At 47.5% G+C, this 27,421-nt stretch overlaps 1 protein-coding gene across 4 annotated transcripts; it reads left to right on the top strand.

Moving 5' to 3' along the window:
• The first annotated feature begins 20 nt into the window (after positions 1-20).
• On the top strand, positions 21-27,321 carry CASP7 (caspase 7). Of its 4 annotated transcripts, XM_073904176.1 has the most exons (8): positions 379-488; positions 2,522-2,670; positions 5,990-6,099; positions 22,840-22,976; positions 23,441-23,569; positions 24,338-24,513; positions 24,910-25,039; positions 25,747-27,321. In XM_073904176.1, exons 2-8 carry the CDS (start codon positions 2,551-2,553, stop codon positions 25,968-25,970), a joined length of 1,026 nt encoding a protein of 341 aa, XP_073760277.1. In that variant the 5' UTR covers positions 379-488; positions 2,522-2,550; the 3' UTR covers positions 25,971-27,321. The 4 variants fall into 4 exon arrangements, with proteins under 4 accessions (XP_025736298.1, XP_025736299.1, XP_073760277.1 ...); XM_025880513.2 differs by lacking the exons at positions 379-488; positions 2,522-2,670 and adding an exon at positions 21-81; XM_025880514.2 differs by lacking the exon at positions 2,522-2,670 and having other exon boundaries at positions 132-488.
• Positions 27,322-27,421: the final 100 nt, after the last annotated feature.

Below are 27,421 nucleotides of genomic sequence, written 5' to 3'. Positions count from 1 at the left end.
TGCGCGCGGCCGGTTTGCAGAGCGCGCTCCCGGGTCACTTCGAGCGCTGCTGGGGATGCAGAGGGTGCTCTCCCGCGGACGGTGAGTGCGGCGTCGGGGTCGTAGAGCTGTCGGCAAACTTTACCCGGCGCCCTCTCCGGGTGCGCGGCCAACTTTGCCAGGGCGCCTTCCCCCCGGGCGACGCGCGCGGACCACGGTGCAGATCCGGCGACCAGTTCTGCAGGGGGCGCCCTCCGGGACGGTGCGCGCGTTGGAGCGGGTCGTTGGGCTCGCGAGCCACTCCGCGGAGCGCACCAGCGCGAGCGGGAGGCGGTGCCCGCAGCCCCGGCCGTCCCGGGAGACTGCCCCGTGCGACTCCGCCTCCTGCCGCGCCGGGCCTTACAGTTTCGCTTTCGTTGGGGCGGCCCCAAACCCTCGCCGCGGAGGAACCGAGACTGACGGCAGCTCTGGCCGCCTGGCCGCCTGGCCGCCCTGTCGCCGAGGACACGGTAACTTCGGCCCCTGCCTCCGCTTGCGCCCCTCCGGGCCCGACCGCGCGCGCTCCTTCCCTCCCTCCGCCCGCGGCCTCCCGCCCACCGAGCCCGGCGCCCCTCCCACACCCCGGCGGCTCTCCTCCCGCTCTTTCCCTCTTCCCCGCCCGGGCTAGCCTGCGCTGAAACTTTGGGGAGAGGGCCCGACACCGCTTGCTCGGCTCGGCTCATTCTCCTTCCCTGCTGGCCGCGGGATTTGGAAGAGGGGGCGTGGATTGAGACCGGAGGGAGGGGATCGTGATCTTGCCGGGCTGACAGCGAGCGCTCGGGTGTCAGACAGCCGTGGGCACGGCTCTCCGCGCCCGTCTGTCAGCTGTGGGCCTCAGTCCTCCCTGTGCTTGTCTGTTAAATGGGAACGGAGACGACGGCGGGCCGAGGGTCGCTGCGAGAATGGAAGGAGGTGACTGGTGCATATAGCAGTGCCTCCGTTTGGGCTCAGTGTGCCAGAGCCAACTGTCATCCTGGCTGGGGCTCTTGAAGATCCCTGGAGGAAGTGAAAAAAGGCAGGACCACAGGCGACCTTGCAACCTTTCATCGTTGTATTCAAGTTTGTCATTTATGGGGCAGTAAAATTACTTGTGGGTTATTCTGTGTGGGTCATTCCCAGGCCTCTGCTCTGGTGGACTTTGCTTCCTTACAGGCTGTTTCCTCCTTCAGGGGCTCCTGACCTTCAGCCTCCATAGGCAGCCCTCACCTGGGTTCATAATTCGCCTCTGATTCCTGTTAGTTGTGTAGCCCTGGGCAGATTACTTAAACTCTCTGAAGAAAGCGAAGTTTCCTAGCAGTGCTGTGAGCCCCTGGTGGGGGGGGGGGCACTCGAGTGCCAGGAGAGCTCTTTCTCCAAGTGCCAAAGGTGAAAGGTGGAGGTCCTCTATCCAGGGCTGCTGGAGGGCTGCTTGTCTTTGCACTTTTAGGGAGATTGTCTTCATTGGGGCAAGAGTGGGGTGCAGATTGTGTTATGTCACTTTTCAGAGGAAGCAGCTGCAATGAGTCCATCCTCCCACCCATGGGGGAAAAAATAAACAGTTCAGGATATAGCTGGGAAGTGATTTCCTACCAGAAGTGTGTACCAGTCGCCTGTTAAAATGTGTTTAGAAATAATCACTAGAGGAATTTTTTTCATTCTCCACAAAAGCTGCTTAAGATATGGATGTGATTTTAAAATACGGATGAAGGTTGACAGCTGAATGTTTTTTAGTCTTTGCGTTCTGCCAACAGTGGTGATAAGGAGGAATATTTATTGAACATCTAGAACGTGCTACACTGTGCTTAGCACTTTACGCACATTTTTCCATTCATCCTCATGGCCAACCTGTGACTTAGACATCGTTATCTTCCCATTTCACAGATGAGGAAGCTGAGGCTCAAAGAGATTGAGCACTTTGTTCAAGGCCCCATGGCTAATAGATGGAGGAGCCAGTTTAACCCCTGATCTGCTCTTCCCATGACTGGGCTGTCAACTTGGTTGTGTTTTCTGACCTTTATCAACAATTTATTCAGGGCACTGAATGATTTAAACATTTTAAGTACGTTTTAGTTAAAATGTTTATAAAGAAATATTTATTGGGGCACCTGAGTGGCTCAGTCTCTTAAGCATCCAACTCTTGATTTTGGCTTAGATCATGATCTCAGGATGGAGTCCCTGCTTGAGCCTCAGTGCTGGGCATGGAGCCTACTTAAGACTCACCTCCCTCTGCCAATCCCCCCTTCCCTCTCTTAAAAAAAAATATATATATATATATTTATATATATATATATATATATATATATATAGAGAGAGAGAGAGAGAGAGAGAGAGTGCCCACTGTGTCCTGGGCACTTTTCTATGACTAGAACAAAAAAAGGATGATTAAGATACACTCTCAGTCTGCAAATAGGGTCCTCGTGGTTACTAGCAACAGTAAGAATGACAATAGCTAACGTAGAATGCTTACCTAGAGCTCCTGGCAATGCTAATGCTTTGTGTGCATCATATACTGATTCATTTAAAGAGAAGATAGACACGTTTAACTGAAGACAGATGTGCCATTGGATGAGCGGTAGCCCCTGTGTGACTGACGGCCCTTGGCAACCTGAGCCCTACAAAGAGGACAAACACCAGAGAACAACAGTAGGCCTGCCCTTGCCAGGCACAGCAGAGGTGAGATCGGCCTGGATTTTCTTGATGGGATCTGAGGATGAGTGGAAATACGGGGTCAACACCAAGTCTTGGCTTGACTGAAATGATGTGGCCAAGATTAGGCACCCCGCTGGGCCAGGACCCTTGTTCTGGGTGAACTTGATTTTACCCAGAAATCAAGCCCAGCCTCCTAGGAGTCAGAAAGTCACTGAATGTTTGCTGCCCCCACTGTCTAGGAAGTGGGGACACAGAAGACCCCTGTGGCCTAGTGTTTGGAAGGAAAGCTCTGGAAAGCCTCCCACCACTAAACCAGGAATAAGCCTGAATTTTAGGTCTCGGTAACCAAGTCCCCTCCACGTGGCTGGGAAGGACAAGGAGTTTCAGCTGCGCCCCTGCTCTGATGGAGCATGTGTGTAGCTCCCCTCTGCCTGCAGAGCCCCATCCCCACCCTCTTGGCTTCCCCTTCTCAGACCTCAGATCAGATATCTCCTCCCCTGAGAGCCTTCCCTCATTCCTCCGAGACTCCGTCAGGTCCCCTGGCGTGGCCACAGATTGTGGGTCCGCGTGGTGCTCACCACAGTGGCAGCTCAACATTTGTGCCATCCTTTCCTCAAAGCCTGTCCCCCATCAAGGCAGCACCAGGTCAGCGTGCTCCCAGCTGTGTCCCTGGCTCCTAGCACCCAGCCTGATGTGTCAGACCCCCAGTAAATATTCACTGAATGGAAGAAGAGGAGTTGCCAAAACTCTTCTCAGCACTTCCCCCCAGCATCAGAACCAATGTCTGGCTTTCTCAGGAGCTGTTTTGCTTAGGGTTGTCCTTTTTTAAAAAAAATTGGTCACCTTCTTTTGTCACTGTATGTCCCAGACTCAGCCTTGAAGACTTAGCATTAGCAAAAGGCCCGAGGCTTAAACACCACATGTTGGAGGGAGCATCTTCTTCTGATGGATATTTTTGTCTGACTTTACCTTGCTAATTTTGAAAATATTTCTGTGCTTTGCTAACAACAATCTCCATGGAAAAGTAACTAAATCTATATAAAGGAGATGAAATAAAAACTACTGAGTATTTCTGCGTGCCTGGGTTTATGCTTCTCTGATCTGGGGATAGGGTTATCTCTGTTTTCAAGACGCATTTTGCACTCTAATCTGAAAAATCTAACTGCCACCAACCGGACGCCACCCTTGTTGGGTGTTGAGAAACAAAATGACCACCTGGCTTCTCACAGTCATTGTAGAGAGCTGGTGAGGGACCCTCCCTCCCTCCCTCTTGGTTCTCTCTTCACTGTCCAGCTCACTCCTAAGGGAAGCTGCAGGGTGACGTGATAATACCACTCAGAATTCAAGGCCTCCAGGTCAGCACTTTGCCATCTTGGACGCCTCCCCTCAAGCTGGATTCCTTCTCCTCCCCATCTCCAAAAGTCCTTACTTGTGCTCTGGGGCACAAAGTGTTCTGTCGAGTGGATGCCTTGTTGTTTTCCGACTTAGTGAAAACATCCCTGGGTGAGCCTAATCGGAATGAGGACCTGCGCCTGCCCACTGGCCCACTCTGCAATCGATCGGAGACTGGGAGCAGCAGAAATTGGACTCTGGAGGGGTTTTCCGTTGTTACTGAAAGCCAGGCCGTTCACTGGGAAGGAAACAGGATTTGAGTTAGGAAAAACAGCTTTAGTACGGGCTCTGCTTCCAACCAGCTGCACCACTTTTAGCTGATTCTTATCCGTTGGGCCATTGGTTTCTTCCAGCTTTCCATTCAATTAATATTTACTCCGTAAGCACCTTTTGTGTGTTGGGTGCTTCTGCCATGATGAACTTGGAACTGTTGTGTTTGAGCTAAACAATAAGAAGAGTGAAAATAAAAGGCAAAGAGAATGGGGGTGAGGGGAGCTGATGAGATAGGTGTAATTAAAGAGGACTTCCCGGTGGAGGTGCCATTTAAGCTGAATTCTGAAGACTGATTCTCAGCAAGCTGGGCAGAGATGTCATGTCCAGCAAATGTGTGGGTGGTGACTTCCAGAAAGAGAGAACTATGAACCCTGACAGAACCTGAAATGATCATAATATGCTTAAGGACACTGAGAGGCTACATGGTGTGATGGTAAAGGGCGGGAGGTGCTCTGGGGTGCATACTGCTGGCTTCAGATCCAAGTCCTACTACTTGCTAGTTATGTAGCCTGGAACAAGCTATATAACTTTTTCTAGCCTCACTTACCTCATCTCAAAAAGCAGTGATCATAGGGGTGGTCTAACAGCATTATTGAGAACATTAAATAAGGTAATGCTTACAAAAAATTAGCATGTAAATAATAATTCAGTTTCTATTCTTTTTTTAAAGATTTTATTTATTTATTTGAGAGAGAACAAGCAGGGGGGAGGGGCAGAGGGAGAAGCAGACTCACCACCAAGTAGGAAGCCCGATGTGGGGCTCTATCCCAGGACACCCCGATCATGACCAGAGCTGAAGGCAGACGCTCAACTGACTGAGCCACCAGGTGCCCCAGTCAGTTTCTATTCTTACTGTTATTTTTTCTTCTCTAAAGTAGAGGGAGTAGTAGATTAGTAGGAGATCCTACATTTTTGGAAAGGGCCAGGTAGTGAATATTCTAGGCTTTTCAGGCCACATGGTCTGTGTCACAATTGCTCAACTCTGGTTGTGGCAGGAAAGCAGCCATAGACAATATGTAAACAGATGGGTAACTCTGCATTCCAATAAAACTTTATTTGCAAAAACAGGTGGTGGGCCATAATTTGCAGACTCCTTTACTAGATAACAAAGGGCCTTAAAATCCAAGGAGATGGGTTTAGATTTGAACTTTTTTTTAGATCATAGGGATCTCTTGAAGATTCTTGAGTAGGAAAATAATTTGATGGAAATCTATCTTGGTAAATAAAAGAATCTGATACAGACAGCTTTATACCCCAGGTTGCTGTTGTGTTTGAACTGGGTTTGAGTGATGCCAGGAAAAGGGTGAGCACCTTATAACCTGTCAGGAATGTAGGGGGAGTTTCTTGTCACTATAAACCTTGACCAACCTCCCACAGCTTCTCAGACACAGGGAACCTTTAACAAAACCATGGATGCCGGATGCAAAGCTCCCTGAGAGCATGGATTTTGTTTCCTTTGCTGCTGTCTCGTCCATCTCTAGAACACTGCCGGAAATAAAGTTGGTGCTCAAGCATTTGAATGACTTGTTGGTGCAATAGCCCTGGAGCCTAAACACGGAAGACTGCTCCCCTGCAGGCTTGATTAAAAACTGTATCACTAGTGAGTGCTGCTTAAAAATATCCTGAGACTAGTGATGCCACTAAATACCAATGGTCTGGTTGGTTTTTCTCCTTCCAGATGGCAGACGATCAAGGCTGTGGTGCAGAGCAGGCAGCTGGGGACGCAGGCAGCCCAGATGCAGTCGATGCTAAGCCAGACCGGTCCTCCTTTGTCCCATCACTCTTCAGGTAAGTTTCCTTCCTTGCCCTGGGCTTCTTCAGCCCACCGTGCCCCTGCCATCACTACACGCACACGGGGAGAGGGACGTTCTGGGCAGGAGGTCTGTGCTGTGCGTGGAAGATTTGCACAGAATCCTGGCAGCTATCTGTGACAACACTAGGATTTCCATGTGCACTCCCTGTCTCTGGGGGCAAGCCCAAAGCTAGCGGGGGAAGGATGGAGTGGTTGGTCTCCTGCTTGGTGGCTGTGCATCTGGGGGCAGCCACCCAGGAGTGAGGAGCTGCCCTCAGCAGAGGTGGTTTGCAGCCGGCCTCCTTTGAGGCAGAGTATATAGGCTGCTGCTGCCAGTTGGGACCAGGTTTGGCTGAAAGGCAGAATCCAGGGACACGGGACAGGAGGTTTTAGGGTAGCACTCCATTGAGGGAAGCATCCTGTCTAGTGGTTCTCATCTCATCTTTTCTTGAGTTCACTTCTAAAATTCTAAATTTTGCATTAATAATAATAATAGCTTCATTTATTACATTCTTGTATGCCAGCTCAGTGTTGCATGTAGCCCTCATAATCTTCGGAGATAGTTCTATTGTTATCATCACTTAATAGGCAGGGAAACTGAGGCACAAAGCGGTTTACTAGCTGGCCTCTCTGATAACAGTTTGTAAATGGTGGAACTGAGATCAGAATGTACACGGTACCAGCACCACTCAACAGTTCTGTGCTTTCCATTTAAAAGTGGGGCTGCAAGGACATGGAGGAGCCCCTTATCTCCCTTCAACCTTGGTCATGGAATGGCAGGCAGTAGGGCTTCCTGGCAAGAAGCTGGAGTGCTTTGAGGGTCAGAAGCATCTGACTGTTTGGTATCTCCTAAGCCAAGCCCCACCTGGGAGGGACAGTGACAGAGATAAAAGTTGAGGTTAGGGAGTGCTCCCAAGCAGTGCTCAGGAGGGGAAGAGTGGGTGATGGGGGATAGCCCGGCTCCCTGCAACATCCCAGAGAGACCCTGGGGTCATACCATCCCACACAAGACGAAAAAGTGGGAAGACCCCCGACATCCTGGATCTGAATTCCATTGGCCTTGGTGGCCATTTAGGGTCAAGAATACCCGAGGAAATGATCAGAACATACAGCTCCAACCCCTGAGAACTTCTGAAAGCCATCAGATCAATCGATCTAAGCTAAACCCCTCCTCAGTGCAAGCCCCTTAGAACAGTGGCCATAAAATATTTCGTTCACGTAGCTGCAAAGTGATCTTGTAAAACTACACGTGCACACATACATTTTAAGGTGACACAGAAATTTGTCAAATAGTTGCAAAGGATGTGAGAATATTTCAGTTTTCCCAACTCTTTGAGTCTTGGGGTAAAGCGGGTTACCTGTTGTGACGGAGAAAAGAGGAACTGTGTAATGGCCATTTCACAAGTCTTTATAAAAGCGTTTTGGTGTACTTCCTAGAAATTATGAAAACCAGTGGTTTGTTGTAAACTGTTGACATTTAAAAATCACTTGTTTATATGTATGCAGTGGAATCTAAAGCCACAGGAGTTTGTGGTTTTTTAAAGATTTTATTTATTTATTTGAGAGAGAGAGTGTGAGTGGGGGGCTGGACAGAAGGAAAGGGAGAAGCAGGCTCCCCGCCGAGCAGGGAGCCCGATGCGGGGCTCCATCCCAGGACCCTGGGACCATGACCTGAGCGGAAGGCAGTCGCCTAACCGTCTGAGCCACCCAGGCGCCCCAATGCGGCCACAAGAGTTTTATAACCACATTTCTCCATTAAAAATGGACACGAGCAAGCTGTCTTTAATAGCTAGAATTTTTGTTGTTTCTTTTTTCCTCGAGCTCTTGTTTTTCCATTTATTTCCCCCCCACACACAGTATTTTATTCTGCTGTAATGGGTTTAGTTACTTGAAAGTCTTTTATTGATCACCTCATCGTGCACCTCTGTAACATACAGGTGTGCATGCATGCGTATGCATAAATTGTAAGGCCTTTTTCCAGGTATCAGGAGTATTAAAAGAAATGTCTCCTACATTGAGTTACTAATAATTTCTTCTAGACTAAGTTTATGTCCCACCTATTATTAATTCACAGTTGGTCCAAACAAATGTTGATAAATCATCAGTGCTATTAAATTGCTATTCACCAAAATAATAATGAAATAAAAATTGCATTTAAATTCCAACTTACAATGGGAAAGCAGGCTTTTAAAAAGCTAGTTTACAAATAGATGGACAAATAATAGTCATTGCTAGAATAAGAAAGTTCAATATCACCTCTTTTGCCTATTTGTCATTTTTAGAGGTAGAAGTGCTGAGACACCATGAATAAGTACATGGGGTGGCAGCGGTTTTGTTATAATAATGCCACTTAATTCTTTGAATTCCTTCTAAGTTCTGTGCCAAAAACTGACAAAATCAATTAGGTCCATCTGCAATTGTATTGAGAATGATTAGAAATTACCTGACTTACAAAAGGAATTGTTATTCAGCCCTTAGAAACATTTACTTTTTTTCCGTCCTGGGAAGTACACTCAAAAGGCTTTATCAAAACTTCTCCCAAAACCGTACATTAAACCTGTTCCTCTTTATTAGAGGCAACTTATGTAACCCAAAATATTCCCGACAGAGATAAGATAATTAAAATAGCAATGTTAAACTTTTGTCAGTACCCTTTTTTTCCCCTTTTTTGGTAAAATGCTTATTTTAAACTATCTGCTTTTGAAATATTTCATTGTTAAGACCTTAGAGCTGCAAATGTAACTGGGCATCGAACTCGAATCCTATATTTGTGATGCACAGGCCACCTACCAAGGAGGTAGTCAATTCAAGTAAACTTCTACATAATTTGTGATGTACCCTAAAAATTTAGGTTTTTCCTTTCATTTTTATTTACTTAAGTGAGATGGAAGGTTCTTTCATGTGGTTTTAAAATTAACCATGTCTGGGGCGCCTGGGTGGCTCAGTCGGCTAAGCGTCTGCCTTCGGCTCAGGTCATGTGCCCTAGGTCCTGGGATCGAGTCCTGCCTGCTTTTCCTTCTCCCTCCACCCCTCCCCCTCTCATGCTCTGTCTCTCTGTCTCTCGAATAAATAAGTAAAATCTTTAAATAAATAAATAAAATGTCATGTGCCATTTTGGGTCACCAATTCATTATTTCAGTCATTCATTAAATATCTATGGAGCAACAGTGAGAAGCTAAGCCCCTTGTACCAAGTCCCATAGTTGATTAGTGAATTTGAACCTGCATTCGCCTGCCTCTCACACCAAGCTCTCAATGAGGACTCTCAGCTGCTGCCTTAATATGCCAGGCTCTGTGTTTGGCCCAGAGCCGCAGCTGGAAACAAGGTCAACAAGATCCACATGACCCCAGCCCCAGACCCTCACGTTCCTACAGTGAAGGCAGGCATGCAACAAACAGGTAACCGAGGTAGGGCAGAGCAGGGCGCTGGGGGAATAAAATTGAAAAGGGGACCCGGACTGGTCTTGGGTGAAGGAAGCTCCCCCCCCCCCCCGGAGATGTGATGTGTGCTGAGACTTGATGGGGGGAGGAGGATGGTGAAGGGTGGTGGGTGTGTGAGATCCGGGTGATGCATGCTGGCAGCAATGTGGAATGTGGAAGGTACCCCAGAAGAGGAGACAGGAGAAAGGAGCAAAGGCCAGGTTTTAGAAGGACTCGTCTGTAAGTCACATTAAAGATTTGGAATCGATCCTAAGAACAAGGAAGTCATGAAAGAGTTTAAGAAGTAGAGTGATTTAGGGGCGCCTGGCTCAGTGGGTTAAGCGACGGGCTCTTGGTTTTGGCTCAGGTCATGATCTCAGAGTCCTGAGTTCAAGCCCCATGTTAGGCTCTGCACTCAGCATGGAGTCCACTTGAGATTCTGTCTCTCTCTCCCTCTCCTTCTGCCCCGCCCCCTCGCCCCCGTGCGCTCTCTCTCTCTCTCTCTCTCTCTCTCATAAATCTTAAAAAAAAAAGTAGAGTGAATTGATCAACTATCCCTACCAAAAAAAAAAAAAAAAAAAAAAAGAGCTGCAGTGCGGGGCAGGCCCTGAAGAGGGGGCTGTTGCAGTTCTCCTGGCCAGATGCCCCTGGAATGCGGCAGGTGGAGCAGAGCTGCTGGACCCCAGAGGTGGCAAGAGGTAGAAGCAACGGGACTCTGTGACCAAAAGGAAGAAGGGCCAGAGAGGGGAGAGACGCTGAGGAAAGTGGCATCTGAACTCCATGGAAGATTGGAGTCATCTGGTGACCCCTGAGCCCTCTGGCTAGAGAAAGAGGTGATGAAATCCTTATTTCTATTGTCATAATGACAGAAGGACACCAGCATTTTGCCACCTTCCATAGCTTCCCTGAACATTCCTGCTGCCTCGACTTTGCTGCCCGAGAGTGCATGACAAGTTTGGGTGATAGGACGAGACTCCAAACAGTGATTTGCTGCAGAGAGTGGGTGTCCACGGTCCCACCTGGTGCGTTGACAGGGTCGACGCCTATGGCTTCAGCTCTGTGTCTTGAGATTCTAGAAGGGATTGTTTATTCTGCTGAATTTAACTCATGGGGGTGACTTGAATACGGCAGAGCAAATCTGGGAGGTGCGGCGGCCCCTCCCGTGGTCCCCTCTGCAGAGTGCGGGACATGAAGTACCCCACATGTCAGGTGTGTGGGTGCACTGCAGGCTACCTCAGGTGCTCCACGCCCCTGACGGCAGGCACCCTACACAGCCTGTCCCGTCCCCAGCTCCCTTCTCCAAGGAGGAGAAGGTAAAGCAGTGGGGGGGACAGTGGTGCCCCCTGCCCATTTCTAACTGATGACACCCGCCTTCCCCTGGGGACCTCAAGGATTCTGGGAAACAAGAAAGAACTCTCCTCCCCGCTACCCTCCGCCGTCCAGCCTGGGAGGACTCCCTGGCCCCAGGTATTTGTTCCAAGTTCTCAGACTTACCATGGCTTTGTCGCCTCTGTGTCACTAGATGGCATCACATCATCGTTTTATTTCCAACCCGTTGGGCCCTGAGTAAACCCGGCTGTTCTTTAACTTACTTAAAAAAAAAAAAAAAACAGAATTTTATTAAAATGTTTTCTAATTTCCTGATTATTGAAGAACATTTGGAAAACACAGGGAGCCACAAAGGAAAAATATTCAAGATATTAATTTAAAATGCATAAAAGTGTCTGGACTTGTAAACAGAAAAGACTTAGAAGAAATCAGTATGTGCACCATCGGCATTCGTTATGAACCACAGTTTATGGAACAAGTTCTAGAATCATCTGTGCCTGCAAAGAGGGCTTCCTCTTGAAGTAAAGGTAACCCTAGCACCTGGCACGAGGTACCTGCCATCCAAGGTCGCAGCCTGGTCCCTGCCCTGGATGTGAACTCAGGTCCTTATTGAATGTCTAGGCATGGCTCCGGAAATGACTGCAAAGAGCTCATTGCTGAACTGCAGTGTACTGGGAACTGTGGGAGGCAGGGGCAGGGGAGGAGGCAGAAGGAGGAGAAGAGAGAGCCAGAGGAGTTGGAAGTGGAGTTATCAGGGGACAGGCAGAGCCTGCCTGCCAGGGCCAGGCCACAGTGGAAGTGATGATCAGGCCGGGTCTCCAAGCACAGGTTCTTGGAACAAGGGTGGAGGCCCGTGGACTGCGTGAGTTTGGTGCTGGTGGCACCACTGGGACCCACCATAGGTACAAGGCTGGGCCTCACCCAGCAGCCTCCTACATGTCCTCCCTCGGGCACACTTGAGCTTTGAAATCAGAGGCGCCTTTCTCGGTCCTGCTCAAGGTCCCTGTTAAAGGAAATAAAAAGGCAAAGTAGCAAACAGATTTCACACACTCAGATTTCCCCGGGACCTTGGTGGAACCTTCTGCCTCCCTGCAGAGGGGGGTGTTTATCCTTCCATTTCCCAAGCGAAAGGGGGAGGAGAAAAGCCTCATTTTCAAAACTTGATAAACTCCCAGCTTTTGAGGCACTTGTTCAGAGCCCATGGGCTTTCTGCTCCGTGTCATCTCTGTGCTCCGGACTTTGTGCTCCTCGAGTGTATTTAGTGAAGGCCACTGGCTTCTGATTCTTTCTCCTCCGTTGCTACTCGGGTTTCTCCACCAGCTAAGTGTTATATGTAAACAGATCCCCGTAAAAATATGTGTTCTTTGTATAATTATAAGAAAGATCCAGGCAGCCTATCTTTTCATTTGGAGGGGAGGGTGTTTCAGAAGCAATGCTTTGGAATTAGAGAAGAGGACAAAGAGAGCAGACCTTCAGCTCATTCCAAAGAATATGTTCCAAATTAAGCAAAAGCTCTTTGATCACACCCATTGATTCAAAGAGCCAGGACCCCCCAAAAGAAAAGGAATGTTAAAATAAAATCCAGGGAGTTGACTTTTCCATAAAGGAAGTCTTTGAATTCAGGGTATAGAATACTGGATGCTTGTCTCCCAAATTTGTATGTAAACAGTACTCAAGGTTCAGTGCTGTATTTGAGGCGGACGTCCCAGGTTCTGGTCCTGGCCTCCCAGTCACTCGTTGAGGGACTAGCAAGTTCTTTGACTTGTTTGAGCCTCAGTTTTCTCCTCTGCATAATAGGGGTATGAATACCTGTCCATGGGATTGTTTGTGAGACTTGAATAAAGTCTGTCAGCTTGCTGAATAGCCGGATGAGGAAGAAACTGTTACATCCTTCCTGAGGGGGAGGAAATCCTCCTACTGTAATGTTAAAACTGGAAGATTCCTGAAAACGTGATATGTCCCAGTTCATTCCTCTAATAGTCAAGGAAAGTTATGACCAGAGAGGTAAAGTGCTTTCTTTACCCATAGTCACCCAGCAAGACCAGGCCCGAGACCCAGGGTCTACCTTGGGGTCCAGTACTCCACCCCTTATATCAAGTGCCGGTCCCGACTGCAGTGGTATGGAGCCTTTCAACCACATTAATCCACCAGCAGAGCGGTTATTCTCTCCTACCCAAGTGGGTCAGCAGATTTAATTCTTCATTGAAATTGCTCCCTTTCTGCTTCACTTCACCTGAGGGATGGACAGTGTTCCAGCAGGGCTGGCAGTGGGCTTTCTGATAGAGAGCCAAGGGCCCATTACAGGAGCAGGGAGCCACACCTCTAAAACATGGTCACAGGGTCTAGACACTCTGAAGCTCCACACATGCAGAATTCCTCCAGTTATTTTAGGTTATTGCTCTCCTGGAAGGGAAAAAGTGAGCTGGAAGGTTAAAAAAAAAAAAATGAAGAAGGGAAGTAAATGATCAGGTTTTCATAGTAATAAAAATGTTAAAACACTATTCTAGGGGCGCCTGGGTGGCTCAGTCGGTTAAGCATCTGCCTTCGGCTCGGGTCATGGTCCCAGGGTCCTGGGATCAAGTCCCGCATCGGGCTCCTTGCTCAACAGGGAACCTGCTTCTCCCTCTGCCTGCCACTCCCCCTGTTTGTGCTCTCTCTCTCTCTGACAAATAAATAAAAAAAAACTTTTTTTAAAATAAAATCTTAAAAAATCACTATTCTAGAAGTAAGTCTAGTTACAGAGAAGTACTGTGAGGAGCGCCTAGGTGGCTCGGTCGATTAAGTGTCAGACTCTTGGTTTACACTCAGGTCATGATCTCAGTCCTGAGATAGAGCCCCACGTCAGGCTCCACACCCAGCAGGGAATCTGCTTGAGATTCTCTGTCTCCCTCTGCCTCTGCTCCTCCCCCCATCTAAAATAAATAAATAAAATCTTAAAAAAAAAAAAGAGAGAATGAAAAGTACTATGAAACTAATGCCTGTTTCTCCGGCGCACACACGATCACAAGTGAGATGCACAGTGTGGCCTTGCATGTTCAAACCCCGAGCTTGCTGGAGCTCAGGGTGTTTGGCCTGACACGCTTCTGTTATGGAGCGTCTACCGATCCTCTGAAGGTGGAAAAGATACTTGCAGTGAGTGTGTCAGAGTGCGGGCTGAGCTTGGCCATTCTCAGTTCTGGAGCCTGCAGCCATAATACAGACATCAGTTTTAGGCTATTGAAAGGGAATTCTGTCCTTGATTTACCCCTGGCTGATTTTTTTAGTCTTTTATCAATTTCTTTTTCTTTTTTAGACTGAGAGCACGTGCTTAAGCAGGGGGTGGAGGGGCAAAGTTAGAGGGAGAGAAACCTGAAGCAGGCTCCACACCCAGTACAGAGCCCAACGTGGGGCTCCATCCCACCACCCTGAGATCATGACCTGAGCTGAAGTCAAGAGTCGGCCGCTTAACCACCAGAGCCACCCAGGCACCCCTTTTATCAATTTTTATTGTCAGAGGTCTATCTCTCTGTTCCGTTGCGCAGGGGGGAGGAGGGAAACGTGCATGTGGATAAGCTTGGGGGAAGGACTTTTTCTCCGTAGCCTATTTTAAACCAACTTCGTTTCCCAAAGTAGGTGTATGCTTGCAAATCTGAGTTTCAGAAAATAATGTACAGAGACAGTTTTCCCTTTGTCCACAGACCTGAGGACGGCAAATGGTTCGGTGTGCCCAGGGGTAGCAGGGATTGTAGCTCCACAGTGTCAGCCCCACGTCTTCCGCTGGCCCTGACCTTGAACCAGGAAATTGAGAAAAGCATCCTTGAACCCTTTGCTCAATAAGTGTTTCATTTTTATGTGTTCACATTTTCCTCCTTGCGTTTGGAGGGTGAGGTGGGAAGGGGTAGGAACTCCTGGATCACTCACTTGATTCAAGACCATTGAAAAAGGTTTATCTGCCTCATTTGAAAATTAAAGTATTTGGTCTGCCTCTGTAGTCTTTTATTTGTATTACTACTTAGAATACCTTTATAAGGAGAAAAATAACCTAGAGAATTTGAACTCTGATCCACTACAAAGTCACCTCCTATTTTTGTTCATTGACTTACCTCTAATTTTACATATTTTGCCATTTCTGTGTGTGCTGTTCTGCCACCTTTTGTAGGCTGGCCCTTTGGTGGGTCACCCCCAACTGCATGCTCATCACTTTAAATAGCTGTGTGGTATTTTATTCTACTGACACTCAGTCTCTTGCTTAGCCATCCCCCTGTTTCCATGTTTTCACTCTTAAAAACGGTGCTGCTGGCTGCATCTCTGTGGACCTTTGGGGTTTTTTTTCCCCCCTTTGGATCCCACGCTCCTAGAAAGTCACTTTTTCTCTAGGGAGCTGTCCCGGGGTGGGGAGGATGCAGCAGTGTGGAGCCTGGGCATTTCTGCCGGTCAGCAGAGAAGGGGGAGGCCAGTGTGACTTTCCCAGCCCCAGTGTGAATGGTCCTATGGAAAACTCCAGCGTGCAGTTCACTGCTGATTCAGTCACGGGCCTTCAGGGCCGGGCGGGCTCTGCCAGTCTGCTGTCCCCTGCTGAGCCCCGAGCATGCTGAGTTTTTATTATTACAGAGAAGAAGGAAACTCGCTGCCTGTAGTTGCCGGGCGAAGCCTAGTTCTGATGCACAGGGGGGTGCTTTCGGATGGAGACACAAGGTACCACCTTGACTCTTTCCTTTCCTCTCTACCTCGCTCTGTGCCTTGGTATGTCAGGACCGTCGGGGATACCCACCGCCGTTCAAATGTTGAAACCATGAATGAATCATCCCAAAAATATTTAGACAAAGCAGCTACAAAAACCAGAGCTGTAGTTCCGAATGAAACAGCCCTTGGGAAATGTGTGCCTGGCGGTGTGTTTACTTTCCTGCTGATGAATGTCTGCAAACAGATAGAGCTTCTGGGGATCCTATTCATGGAGACGCTTTAGAAAATAAACAGTAGCAGGTTTGCATGTTTCTATCCCCTTCCAAATATAGAAAGGTATAATTCACATCTCCAGCAGTCTAGGGGATCCGTAAGAGGGTAAAAACCTGTATTTATCCACTCTGGTGATGCGGAAAATGATACTCACACCCAGAGTGGATTGTAAAAATTCATTGTGCACTTTCTAAGGTTTTTTACTTCTTCGTAAAGGAGACAGAGTATTTTTATCCTGTAATGTTTTCTCGTATGAGTTGCTCTAGGCTCTTCAAGGACATCTTTTTATATAAATAACCATCGGAGCTTGGTTGTAATTTTTTGCCCCCTGACTTTGTTGAAATGACTGAGTTGGCCTCGCACTGTGGAATTTGATGTTCCCCAAAAATGGGTCTCTAACCCAAGAAGTTAGGATCATCTAGTTTCTTACTGATAATCAATGCTGTCATGATCTGTGTTCCTAGAAGAGATTTGAGCTTATCTGAATATGTCTGGGAAGAGAAGATATTTGTCCTTGCTCATACTGGTGAGGAAAGGCAACACGGAGAAACAAGAGAGATGGTTAGGAAGCATCGTAGTAAATTAACCGCCCATTGCATTTTAGTGCACACTTACGAACACTTGCTAAGTTGTTCTGCCAGGCTGTCCTGGTTAGTGCAGTCTTGCTTATCTGGCCTGAAGAACAATGATTTCATGGCCAGATTTATTTTTTAAAATCTGTAGCCAGTTGTGAAACACAGGATCTTTTAAGAGGATTTGGAACTTTTAATTCACTGTTCTGGTTTATCATGAGCCTTGCACTTAATAGCACATTTCAAAACAAGAATCCTGTGTTTCTTCTCAGCATTGTAATCTTGGCCAAAGTCTTCAGAAAGTGAAAAAGGTCAAGATAAAAGCTGGGTTTATCAGCAGAGAATTAGCAGAGGCAGAGGAGAAGGGGTGGAGTGGAGGGGAGCAGGTAGAATGGGAAATACTAGAATCTGACTTTAAAAAAAAATACCATGGCCAGCTTTTATTTGCTGTCTTCCCATGCCTCTCATCTATACTTTGCAGAATAAACGGGATAATGGTTATGAACAAACTTCATAAAAACATAAAACACTACACAAACATTAACAATATTTGTTGCTGGTGACGTAGGGAGATAGGAAGTTGTTCCTCCACCGTTTGCACCGTTCGTCAGATTCAGGAGAAAGGCTGGCTTCCGTTGATCTAGTCCTGAAAGAAGCTCTGTGCACCCTCCCTTTTGGGGTCTGTGTCATAGCCGTGCACATGTGTTCCCGGATCTTCTGCAGAAAAGTCCTATCAACTTAGGACAAGGAGAATGGCCACTTTTAGAAGCTCTTATCTCTGGGGGAGGATCACCAGCTGAAGAAATGTCTAATCTGGATCTCTGAAAGCTTCTTAGTACCCCTCGTTCCCCAGCCCTGGGGGAACGTGCCGTGCGATTGGACTGTTGGCATCTTTCTGCAGTGGCTAATTAATGAGCACAATCTCTTTGGAGCCCTTGAAGCTCTTGCCCCTGTCCAATAGCAGTTGTTTATCTGAGGATCGGCTTGGTTCTGGCAATTGGTTTCCAAACAGGCAGTAACTCTTTATGATCTGCTGGTGCTGGGATTGCTAAGCTTCCCGCCCCTGACTCTGAGTTACTGCGCCACCAAGGCCGTGCAGGGGACTCTCCAAACACTGCAAATGAGGCAGAAGAGGAGTGACATTTCCTGGAAGCATTTCGGTTGCAGTGTTAAAGTAATTGCAGCCTCCAGTTCTGTTTGCCTGGCACCCCTAGGAGACCTTGCAGGTTTCTCAGTAAGTTGTAAATCACACACACGACCCCACAGACGGTCTCACTGCTGCCGAGGGGCACCTTCCACAGGCCGCGCATCCCAAGGTGTATCTGGTTCGACCTTCTGGCCACGAACCAAGGGTCCCAAAGGCTACGCTCCTGTGGAAAGTGGTGTTTGACAGGAGAGGGCGAGCTGGCTCTTCTCCCTGGAAAGGGGCTCAGCAGTGGAAGGTTAGAGTCAAGAGGGCCCATGCAGGGGCGCCTGGGTGGCTTTGTCGGTTAAGCATCTGCCTTCGGCTCAGGTCATGATCTCAGGGTCCTGGGATCGAGCCCCACATCGGGCTCCACATTGGGCTCCCTGCTTCAGTGGGAAGTCTGCTTCTCCTTCTCCCTCTGCCCTTGCCCTCCCCCGCTGCTAATGCTTGCTAGCTCTCTCTCGCTCTCTCTCAAATAAATAAATAAAATATTAAAAAAAAAAAAAAAGAGGGCCCAAGCAGTGGGAGAACAGGCTAGTGCTGAGGCCCTCACACATCAGAGGGTCTGAGTGTCTCCAGGAAAACACCCAGGCCTGGCTCTGATTCTCTAAGTCTAGGGCAAGGCCCTGGAACCTGCATTTTCACAGAGGCAAGAAATGCTGGAATAGGGGACTTGGTGTCAGACCTGTGAGTGGGTCTGGGCTCTCACCCCTGTCTGGCTTTGTGTTCTCGGACAAGCTAATGTCATCTTTTCCTATGAGATGGGGCCAGTGCCCTAGAGAGTTGTTGTAAAGACCTTATGGGGTCACGTGCACAAAGCAGTGAGTGTTCCAAAATGGTACTTACTACGACTGTATTTACTAATGCCGTTGTTATTGACACAAAGAGGAGGAAGAAGCTCAAACGACTAGGGAATCAGGTCACATGTGAAATCACAGTGAAACACAGAATCAGGAACAGAGTCTCTCAGGAACCCTTTCAACGAGTAGCACAGAGAAGTGTGACTCCAGTAATCTTCAAAATAGACCAGATAATGAAATCCCTTTGCAGCAGGTGATTTTTAACTACTAAGTAATTTGTATTTTAATCTTTCGGATAACTTCTCCGCATGTACTGAAAAAGAGGTGAAGTCACATTCCCCCTCCTCCCCCCGTCCTTGCCCCTGACCCGCTGTCACACAGGTGACCACTCATTATGATATGCAACAAGTACCATTAGTAATAACATTTATGTGCTATGGACTGCAGGCCACACACTGTTCTAAATGCTTTGTGAATATCAACTTGTTCACAAGCTGTGAAGCAGATGGTGTAATTTTGTCCTTTTTACAAAGGAGGAAGCAAAGCATAGAGAGGTTAAGTAACTTGCCTGTGATCACTCAGCTATGTGGTGGGGCCAGGTTTCAAAGACCAGCAGTCCAGCCCTGGAATTAATGGGTTTATCCATTACGTCACCCTTCAAGAGTCTTTATGCAAATACAAGGAAATGTGAAGATACAGTATTTTCCCCTCATTTTTTCCCAAAGGGTAGTGTACTGTTCTCATTGTCCTGCCCCCGCTGTTTTCTTTCATGCTTAACCTACCTACTGGAAATCATCCCACATCCGGACACAGAAAACTTCCTCACGCTTTCTTGCAGTACTATGTTATTCGGACTAAAGACCCTCCCCTTCATGGTTTAACCAGGAAGCAGAGGCTGAACTGGATCTTGTACCTGTCCTGCAGGTCCTGACTGGAGTGGCCAGCTGGACAAATTCCTGTCTGCCAGCCAGGTCTTTTCATTGGGGCATGCTATTAAGGTTGACGACTGGAGGGGCACCTGGGTGGCTCAGTTGTTAAGCGTCTGCCTTCGGCTCAGGCCATGATCCCAGGGTCCTGGGATCAAGCCCCGCATCGGGCTCCCTGCTCAGCGGGGAGCCTGCTTCTCCCTCTCCCACTCCCCCTGCTTATGTTCCCTCTCTCGCTGTCTGTCTCTCTGTCAAATAAATAAAATATTTAAAAAAAAAAAAAAAGGTTGATGATTGGAAATAAGAGCAGCAGGGGGGAAAGGGAAGAAGACTCGCCAGTCCACCAGCGTTTCCAGATAGCATTAGGTGTCATGCACAAGAGAAATACTTAAGCAAGACACCTGCCCCGTGTGCAGAAGCAGCTGCTAGCAGCTACCCTAAAACAGTCTGCCTCTCGGAACTCATTTCTCTTCCCAGATGTGAGGCTCTCCTACTCTCTCTGCAGCAGCCTTGCAGCCAGAATTAGCAAAGTGGAAGTGAAGGCACTGCTCTCAATGGGGTCTTGAGGGGAAGGTGGAACAGAAAGGGTGCTAATCCCCAGGAGAGGGTGCTCAGAAGCCTCACAGCTAGTAAGTGGCCGACTCAGATCCCTTGGACTTGGATTCTAGCAGAACGTATATCTATTATGTCGTGGACTTCGGTCCCCTTTTTTTTCTTTCCTGGTGCTTTCTGCGTCTTGATAATCATTTCTTCCTTTTGTTTGTCTCTCCAGTTACATGCTTTAGCCTGATCACAGGGGTTATTCCCCCAAAGTTAAGCTACAGATGGAGTTTTCCCAAGGCTGGTGCCTCTTAGGAAGATGAAGTCAATGGGATGGAATGGACCACTCTCTAATACGCATCTGCAGTCTGGGAAGACCTGGGTTTAGCAAAAAGCTCTTTTGGTTAGAAGGAAAAACAAATATTGACTGACTCAAATCCAGAAAGAGGAAGCAGATATTTTATTTCATTTTGAAAAATGAGAGTTGAACTTAGACTTAGGCTATGTAAGGGAATTCCCTCCCTTTTGAAATATTTACCAGGGATAAGAATCACATTTCATATTCAATTTTAAGGTACTTTTTGTAACCGTGGAGAGTATTTTCTTTAAAGGGTGTATATCTTTGTTCCCCTTTTGTATTCCTTTAAAAAAAAGTTTACTTCTCAAATCTATTCTAGTAGAAGTGGAGTCCTTTTTTTTTTTCATGTAACTTATAACCAAGTCAGTTTTTCTTATAAAAGATGCTCACCAGTTTTGTTTTGCTCATCATTGTGGATGGGCTAATGGCAGCTTTAAAATATCACAGTGTGTTTCTTACTTAGCTGCTCTTATACAGCCAAGTTTGTTTCAGAATAATTCATATTGCAGAAGGTAGAAGTAGCGTTTTATCTCTTAAAGACCTCCAGCCTGTTAGACTTAATACAAGTCTTATTAGGGTCTTGGAGTGGCCTTCCATTAGCTAAAGACCTGTCCAGAGGCAATGAGAAAATGCAGGGAGAATTTTAACGAGGTCCTCGTCCCTTGTAAGCCCTGACCAATGTTAGTTGTTATTATAACCTATAAAATGCGTATAACAGAGCCACTTCCATCTCTTTCGGAGGCACAGATTGAAGATTTTGTGTGCATGTGAAAGACCACCTGCAGATAATTTTCCGCGTGCACAGAGGACGCTGTCGGGATGGGTCATTGTCAGGAAATTCAAAAGTAAATCCTACCCCCCCCCCCATGCACGGCATGTCCTTGAACACTACAGAAGCTCGCTTTGTTGATACTCGTCTCCGCTGAGCTTTTCTGGAGGCCCAGGAGAGGGAGAGGACTCCACAAGAGTATTTACTGCCCAAAAAATCGGCCACGTCATTCTGTGACCGTCGCAGAAGTCTCTGTTTTCCAGGAGAGGAGGTCAGGGCTCTGTGAAGGGTCCCGTGGGCAGATGCCTGGGTCCCAGCCCAGTGCTCGTTTGTGCTGCCTCCCTGGGGAAAGAAGCATGGAGAAAAGCTGGCATCACACCTGTAGACCAGACAGAAAATGTAGGGAGGAAGATTCTGGAGAAGGTGGAGGCTATTTCTCTTTTAAAAATCAGATGATGGGCACCTGGGTGGCTCAGATGGTTAAGCGTCTGCCTTCGGCTTGGGTTATGATCCCAGGGTCCTGGGATTGAGCCCCACATCGTGCTCCCTGCTCAGCGGGAAGCCTGCTTCTCCCTCTCCCTCTGCCTGCTGTTCCCCCCGCTTGTGTTCTCTGGCTGTCTCTGTCAAATAAATAAATAAAATCTTAAAAAAAAAAAAAAAAGGATTCTCTCCTTCCTCTGCCCCTAAACGCTCATGTGCTGTCTCTCAAAAAAAAAAAAATGCATCTATATTCATAAGGGATATTAGTCTGTAGTTTATAAAAAATATTTATGGAGCAACGTATATGCCAGGCATTGTTCTAGGTATTGGGACTTAAGCAATTTTTTAGAACAGATCAAAAAACAATCTTTTCTCTCGTGGAGTTTCCATTCCTGTGGATGACCACCAGCATGGTTGCTTTCCACTCACACTTGACATTGTTTTCTGTGTCCTCTCAATGATGCTGCATGTTCCATCCTCCATGCGAGACTTTTGGTACCTGGATGGTCAGTGTCGGGAGATTGGAATGGGACTACTTCCTTTTTTAAATTGCTGTTCCTTGGGGTGCCTGGGTGGCTCAGATGGTTAAGCATCTGCCTTCGGCTCAGGTCATGATCCCAGGGTCCTGGGATCGAGCCCCGCTTCGGGCTCCTGGCTCAGTGGGGAGCCTGCTTCTCCCTTTCCCTCTGCTGCTCCCCCTGCTCGTGCTCTCTCTCTGTCTCAAATGAATAAACTTAAAAAATAAATAAATAAATAAATTGCTGCTCCTCCCCCCCCCCTTTCTAATGTAACTACTTCTAACCTCAGGTATTTGTGTTCTGAATGTGGGTTCTTTCATTTAATACTATTGTGAGATTGGGTTCGTGTTGTCATGCTTTGTTCATTCTCATTGTTATATAGTTTCTCCTTATATGCATATTCAGCAGTTTATTCACTGCACTGTAAATGGACATTTGGATTATTTGCTGCTTGGGGCTCTTGCTGAACAGCACTGCTGTGCGCATGCATAGATCTGTCCTTTTTGCAAACACCTTTGCTCTGCTCTGGGGTGTATCACCAGGAGTGGAGTTGCTCTGTCATAGGATGCGTTTAAATTTAGTTTGGGTAGATTCTGCCAGTTTTCCACAATGGAAGTACAAAGTAGATTCCCAGCAGCTACGAGTGACAACTTGCAGGTGCCGTATGCCACTATAGCCATGCTGCTGGGTGTGTCCGGGTATCACGTTGCAGTTTTAGTTTTAGGGCAGGAGATCCTGTTTGTTTTAAATACGACAATTAAACGGAGCCATCTGCCCACCTCGGGCCTTTTCTTACAGAGATTACAGCTTTCTTGGGCACCCCTTCCATTCTAGCAGTAGAATCAGGAGGCCATTCCTGTCCACACATCTTCCACAGCCCCTGACTGGCTTTCTGTTTCCCCAGTAAGAAGAAGAAAAATGACGTGGGGAAATCAATCAAGACCGCCCAGGACCGAGTGCTTACATATCAGTATAACATGAATTTTGAGAAGGTGGGCAAATGCATCATAATAAACAACAAGAACTTCGACCAAAAGACAGGTCAGTGCTGTGGGCCTGGGCTGACCTTTCCTGTCCCCTTCTGTCATCTTCAGCTTGTATCAGACTTTGATTAGAGAAGGGCCGTGCCCATCTGCCGGGGCAGACAGCCGCCCACCCAGTGCTCTTTACGTGCCCAGGAAGAAGGCACGAGGGACATCGGGAGCTTCGAGTCTGAGGTCCCACCACGTGCATTCGCTGATGTGGGACTTGGACCAAAGGGCTACGAATCGAGGGGAGGTCTTTGGTCTCGACTGAAGCAGAGAGTTGCCGTGACAAGGCTCACCTTCTGTGGGCAGACTGAATGACCTCCTTTGAGTTTGCTTCTTATCTCAGTTGCTCATTTCAACTGTGACCTTGGGAGCATTGAGACCAGAGCCCGAAAGGCTACACTTAGCGCCCGACCGGATGCGGCTAGCGGGCAGCACTCAGCCAGGAACTGCTCATCATGGCCTTCATTCCCACAGGTATGAGCGTCCGAAATGGAACAGACAAAGATGCTGAGGCCCTTTTCAAGTGCTTCAGAAACCTGGGCTTTGATGTAGTCGTCCATAATGACTGTTCTTGTGCCAAGATGCAAGATCTGCTGAAGCAAGGTGCGTGCCCGTCTCCTCCCTGCGCCTCCTCCCTGCTCTGGGGAGGGCCAGCACGCCAGCCTTCTCTGGAGGGCACCTTGGCGGGACAGAGCAATTTCAGCCCGGGCAGCCTTTCCTTCCTCTGGGCTACTCTGGCCCAGGCAGAGGCCTTTCAGGAAACTTCCACCTCTCCCTAAAAAGATGAAATCAGCAAGTAGGACAGCAAGTGATAGGTTTGGTATCTACGGAACAGTCTCCATTTCAGAAAGCTAATTCATAGGGAAGAAACAAGTCTGTATCTTTCTGTCTAGAACGGAGTTGAAGTGTCAACCTTTCCCTGGTGGCAGATAGAGAAAAATAATCTCCCTATATTGCAGATGTTTATGTTTTAAACAGACTTTGCAGATACGGGAACTAAGGCACAAAATGGTGATGTAACTTGCCTGGTGCCACAGGCCTAACAAACAGCAGGGCCTTGCCCATTCAGCACCCCTGGACGCTGCCTCCCAGCAGCCACGTGAACCCCTCCCACACGGGGAGCACACCTCCTCACAGGGGGAACACCTCCTCACGAGGCAACCCCATCTAGGTTTCAGACTGTGTGAGAATTCTAGAATCCCCCATCTCTAACTTCTCTGCACTGGTCTTCCTTCTCTCCAGAGAGGTGCTCCTCCCCGTGCACACCTGTCTGACAGTCAGTGGCCACTGCCAGGCCGGGAGGGAGGACCCTCTGGAGGTCCCACAAGACTTACGTCTTAACCTTTCCGTCCTCAAACCGCTTGCTTGCAGCCTCTGAAGAGGACCACAGAAATTCCGCTTGCTTCGCCTGCATCTTACTAAGCCACGGAGAAGAAAATTTCATTTATGGAACAGATGGCGTGACAGCAATAAAGGACTTGACCGCCCATTTTAGGGGGGACAGATGCAGAAGCCTTCTAGAGAAACCCAAACTCTTCTTCATTCAGGTAATCCCTTTTCAAAGCCAGTGCCGTTGGACAAGGACAAAGATGACAGAGCGATGACGGAGCGATGACAGAGTGACTTGGGTTCTATCACCTTTACAGATGTACGTGTTGTTTCAGTTGGGGTTTGCAAATTTAGGTTTTGTTTTTCTACCCCTCCATGCTTGGCGTCTGTACTTGCATCAGACCAGCCGTTGTGAGGGTTTAAGACACTGTGATATTTTCATTTGCTTTGCTTGCTAATTTGACACAAGCTTTATTCATTATGTATTTATATTTCAAATTCTCATTGAGCCGCTAATGCATGCCTAGCGCAGCCCTGGGCCCCGGGACGCAGCAGTGAAAACGCACACGTTCCTATTCCTCACTCCATGGAGTGATCTCTGCTTTGGTACTTAGGCTTGCCGGGGGACAGAGCTCGATGATGGGGTCCAGGCTGACTCGGGGCCAATCAATGACACAGATGCCAATCCACGATATAAGATCCCCGTTGAAGCCGACTTTCTCTTCGCCTATTCTACAGTTCCAGGTATCAGATCCATTGCCTGTGAACCAGACCATGCCATTGCACCATCAGAATGCAGGCTTGAGGCTGTATGCATTTCCTGTTGCTGCAGTGATAATTCCCTGAAACGTGGTGGCTTCCGACCTACAAGCTTATTACCTTATGGTTCTGGAGGCCAGAGTTCCAAGTGGGTTGGCAGGGCAACCCAGAATTCCAGAAGGAATATTCTGGAGGCTCTAGGGGGGGGATATCCACGTCCTTGCTTTTTCCAGCAAGTTAGAATTCCCTGGCTTGTGGTCCCCTGCCTCCAGCTTCAAAGCCAGCAACCTTGAATCTCTGTGACTCTTCTCTCCTGCACATCCCTCTCTTGAGGCTTGGATTAGAAAGTAGCTCTCGCCCCACCAAAGGGCAGTGAGGAGTTCCAGAGTTCTTCTCAAGCATTTCCTTTGGAAAGCTCCATGTGTCCATTTGTCTCCTACACACTTAGGTATTTGATATGTATCCGTGCAGGAACACTGGGCTGGGCATCTTCAGGCAGCCTTCTAAACCTAAGATGTTTGCTCTCTGCTCACACAGCCTAAATCTCATGGGGAACTTGCATGCAAAAAAGAGTAAGATAATTTCAGAGAAGCAGGTGTGAAGGCCCCATACACCGAGAGCTCCTTCTTGGTGGCCCATGGGGCAGCAGCCAACTCAGCTGATCTGATCTTCTCCTTTCTGTCTTGTTGAAGGCTATTACTCATGGAGGAACCCAGGCAGCGGGTCCTGGTTTGTGCAGGCCTTGTGCTCCACCCTGAACGAGCATGGCAAGAGCCTGGAGATCTTGCATATCCTCACCAGGGTGAACAACAGGGTGGCCAGGCACTTCGAGTCCCAGTCTGATGACCCCCACTTCCACGAGAAGAAGCAGATCCCGTGTGTGGTCTCCATGCTTACCAAGGAGCTCTACTTCTGAAAAATTAACCATTTCAGGGATGCTTTTGAACTGAAAAGCTACGGATCATTTGTTCATGAGTCTTTTTTTTTTTTCTTTTTTTTTGATGCTCTTGAAATACCCAGAAATTCTAAAGGATTTTAATTCAGGAATATTTATTGATTCAACAGGAAAGAAACTTTCTGGTGCTGTCTTATGTTCTTATGTTTTTGGAGACTTTTTTTTTTTATAATGTTACCTATTTGATGGCTTTGTAATTTCTTCTTAAGACTAATTTTCTGTTTGTATTTTTTCCTTGTTGTCCCACTCGGTACATACAACAGAAACAAGCTCCGCAGACTCTTGGCTGTGTCCATCATGATTGGTGGTGACATGGCAGACAGGGTCTACCTGGCCAAGAGCGTTCCAGTGCTTGGAAAAAAGCAGCCTGTATTCACCTGTATTGCAGAAAGTGGGTATCGAGTGTGATTTGAGTGATTTTTCATTGGCTTAGGGCAGATTCTCATGCAGAACTTCCCAGATAAGTTAGAGGGGGAAAAATGTTAATGATTCTAATATGTCTGTCTGATAGAGAGAAAACAAAAACCATTCTAGGTATTTCAATAGAGGGAATTTCATAGAGGAAATTGACCTACAAATATGGTAAAAGAGAAGCCAAATAAAAGGAATCTGTGACCACCTAGGACTATGAAAAGGTATGGTCCCCTTAATCCAGAAGCTGGGGTAGCCCACAGGAGCCAGCAGTGTGGCGGGGGCTGCCTGGTGAGAGCCAGGACCACCGAGGGATTGTGGAAATTGGAGCCATGGCAGAGACAAAGCCCCTGCCTGAGGTGGGGCAAGACCAGCTGGGTCAGATGTGGAGAGATACCTTGGCTTCATCTCTCCTGCCCTCGAGTCTTCCTCCCGCACCTTACCCGGAAGCCAGCTGACAAGGGCCCTGCGAATCGTGATTTCCTGCAAATACAGAGCACAACAAAGCCTAGTGGGGCAGCACAGGAACAAGAAATGGATATCAGAATGGCCCATAATGTGAATATAAGTAATCCTATTCCCTGATGTGCAACGACTCCTCCCTTCAATCATTTATTCATTGAGTTGTCAGATAATCTCTGTATTGCCCACTATGTGCAAAATAATCTTTTTTAGCTTTGAAATCTACCTGGAACTTTTTAGATTATTCCAATCCTGATTCTGAGTAAGTTTTTTGTTACCTCTAATTCTCTATGGGGGAAAAGTTTATGGGGGCAGAGATTTTTGCACTTTGTTTTCAAGGTTACCTTTTGAATTCTCGACCATTTTATTCTGGCTTAATAACTGGTTAACATACAGATGTTCATATTTATTGATTAAAATGCGGTTGCTTAATTCCTAATCTCAGTTTGCTTTCCTTCTAAAGTTTTTTATAGCAGTGGAAAAATAACAGAATAAGAATTGACCCCACTGACTTTACCTCCACACAAAATCTAATTCAG

The sequence above is a fragment of the Callorhinus ursinus genome, unplaced genomic scaffold (assembly GCF_003265705.2).
Source record: "Callorhinus ursinus isolate GAN/ISIS: 27379988/994484 unplaced genomic scaffold, GSC_fseal_2.0 scaffold20, whole genome shotgun sequence".
NCBI classification, from domain to species: Eukaryota; Metazoa; Chordata; class Mammalia; order Carnivora; family Otariidae; genus Callorhinus; species Callorhinus ursinus.
Note: the sequence above shows the minus strand (reverse complement) of the source record. Positions and strands in the feature narration are given on the sequence as shown.

Excerpts from the sequence above, each read along its gene's own strand:
- CASP7 (XM_073904176.1), top strand. The coding sequence starts at position 2,551 with ATGTGCCATTGGATGAGCGGTAGCCCCTGTGTGACTGACGGCCCTTGG. Across the intron at positions 22,977-23,440 it reads GAACTTCGACCAAAAGACAG|GTATGAGCGTCCGAAATGGA; the intron begins GTCAGTGCTGTG and ends TCATTCCCACAG. Across the intron at positions 23,570-24,337 it reads GCAAGATCTGCTGAAGCAAG|CCTCTGAAGAGGACCACAGA; the intron begins GTGCGTGCCCGT and ends GCTTGCTTGCAG.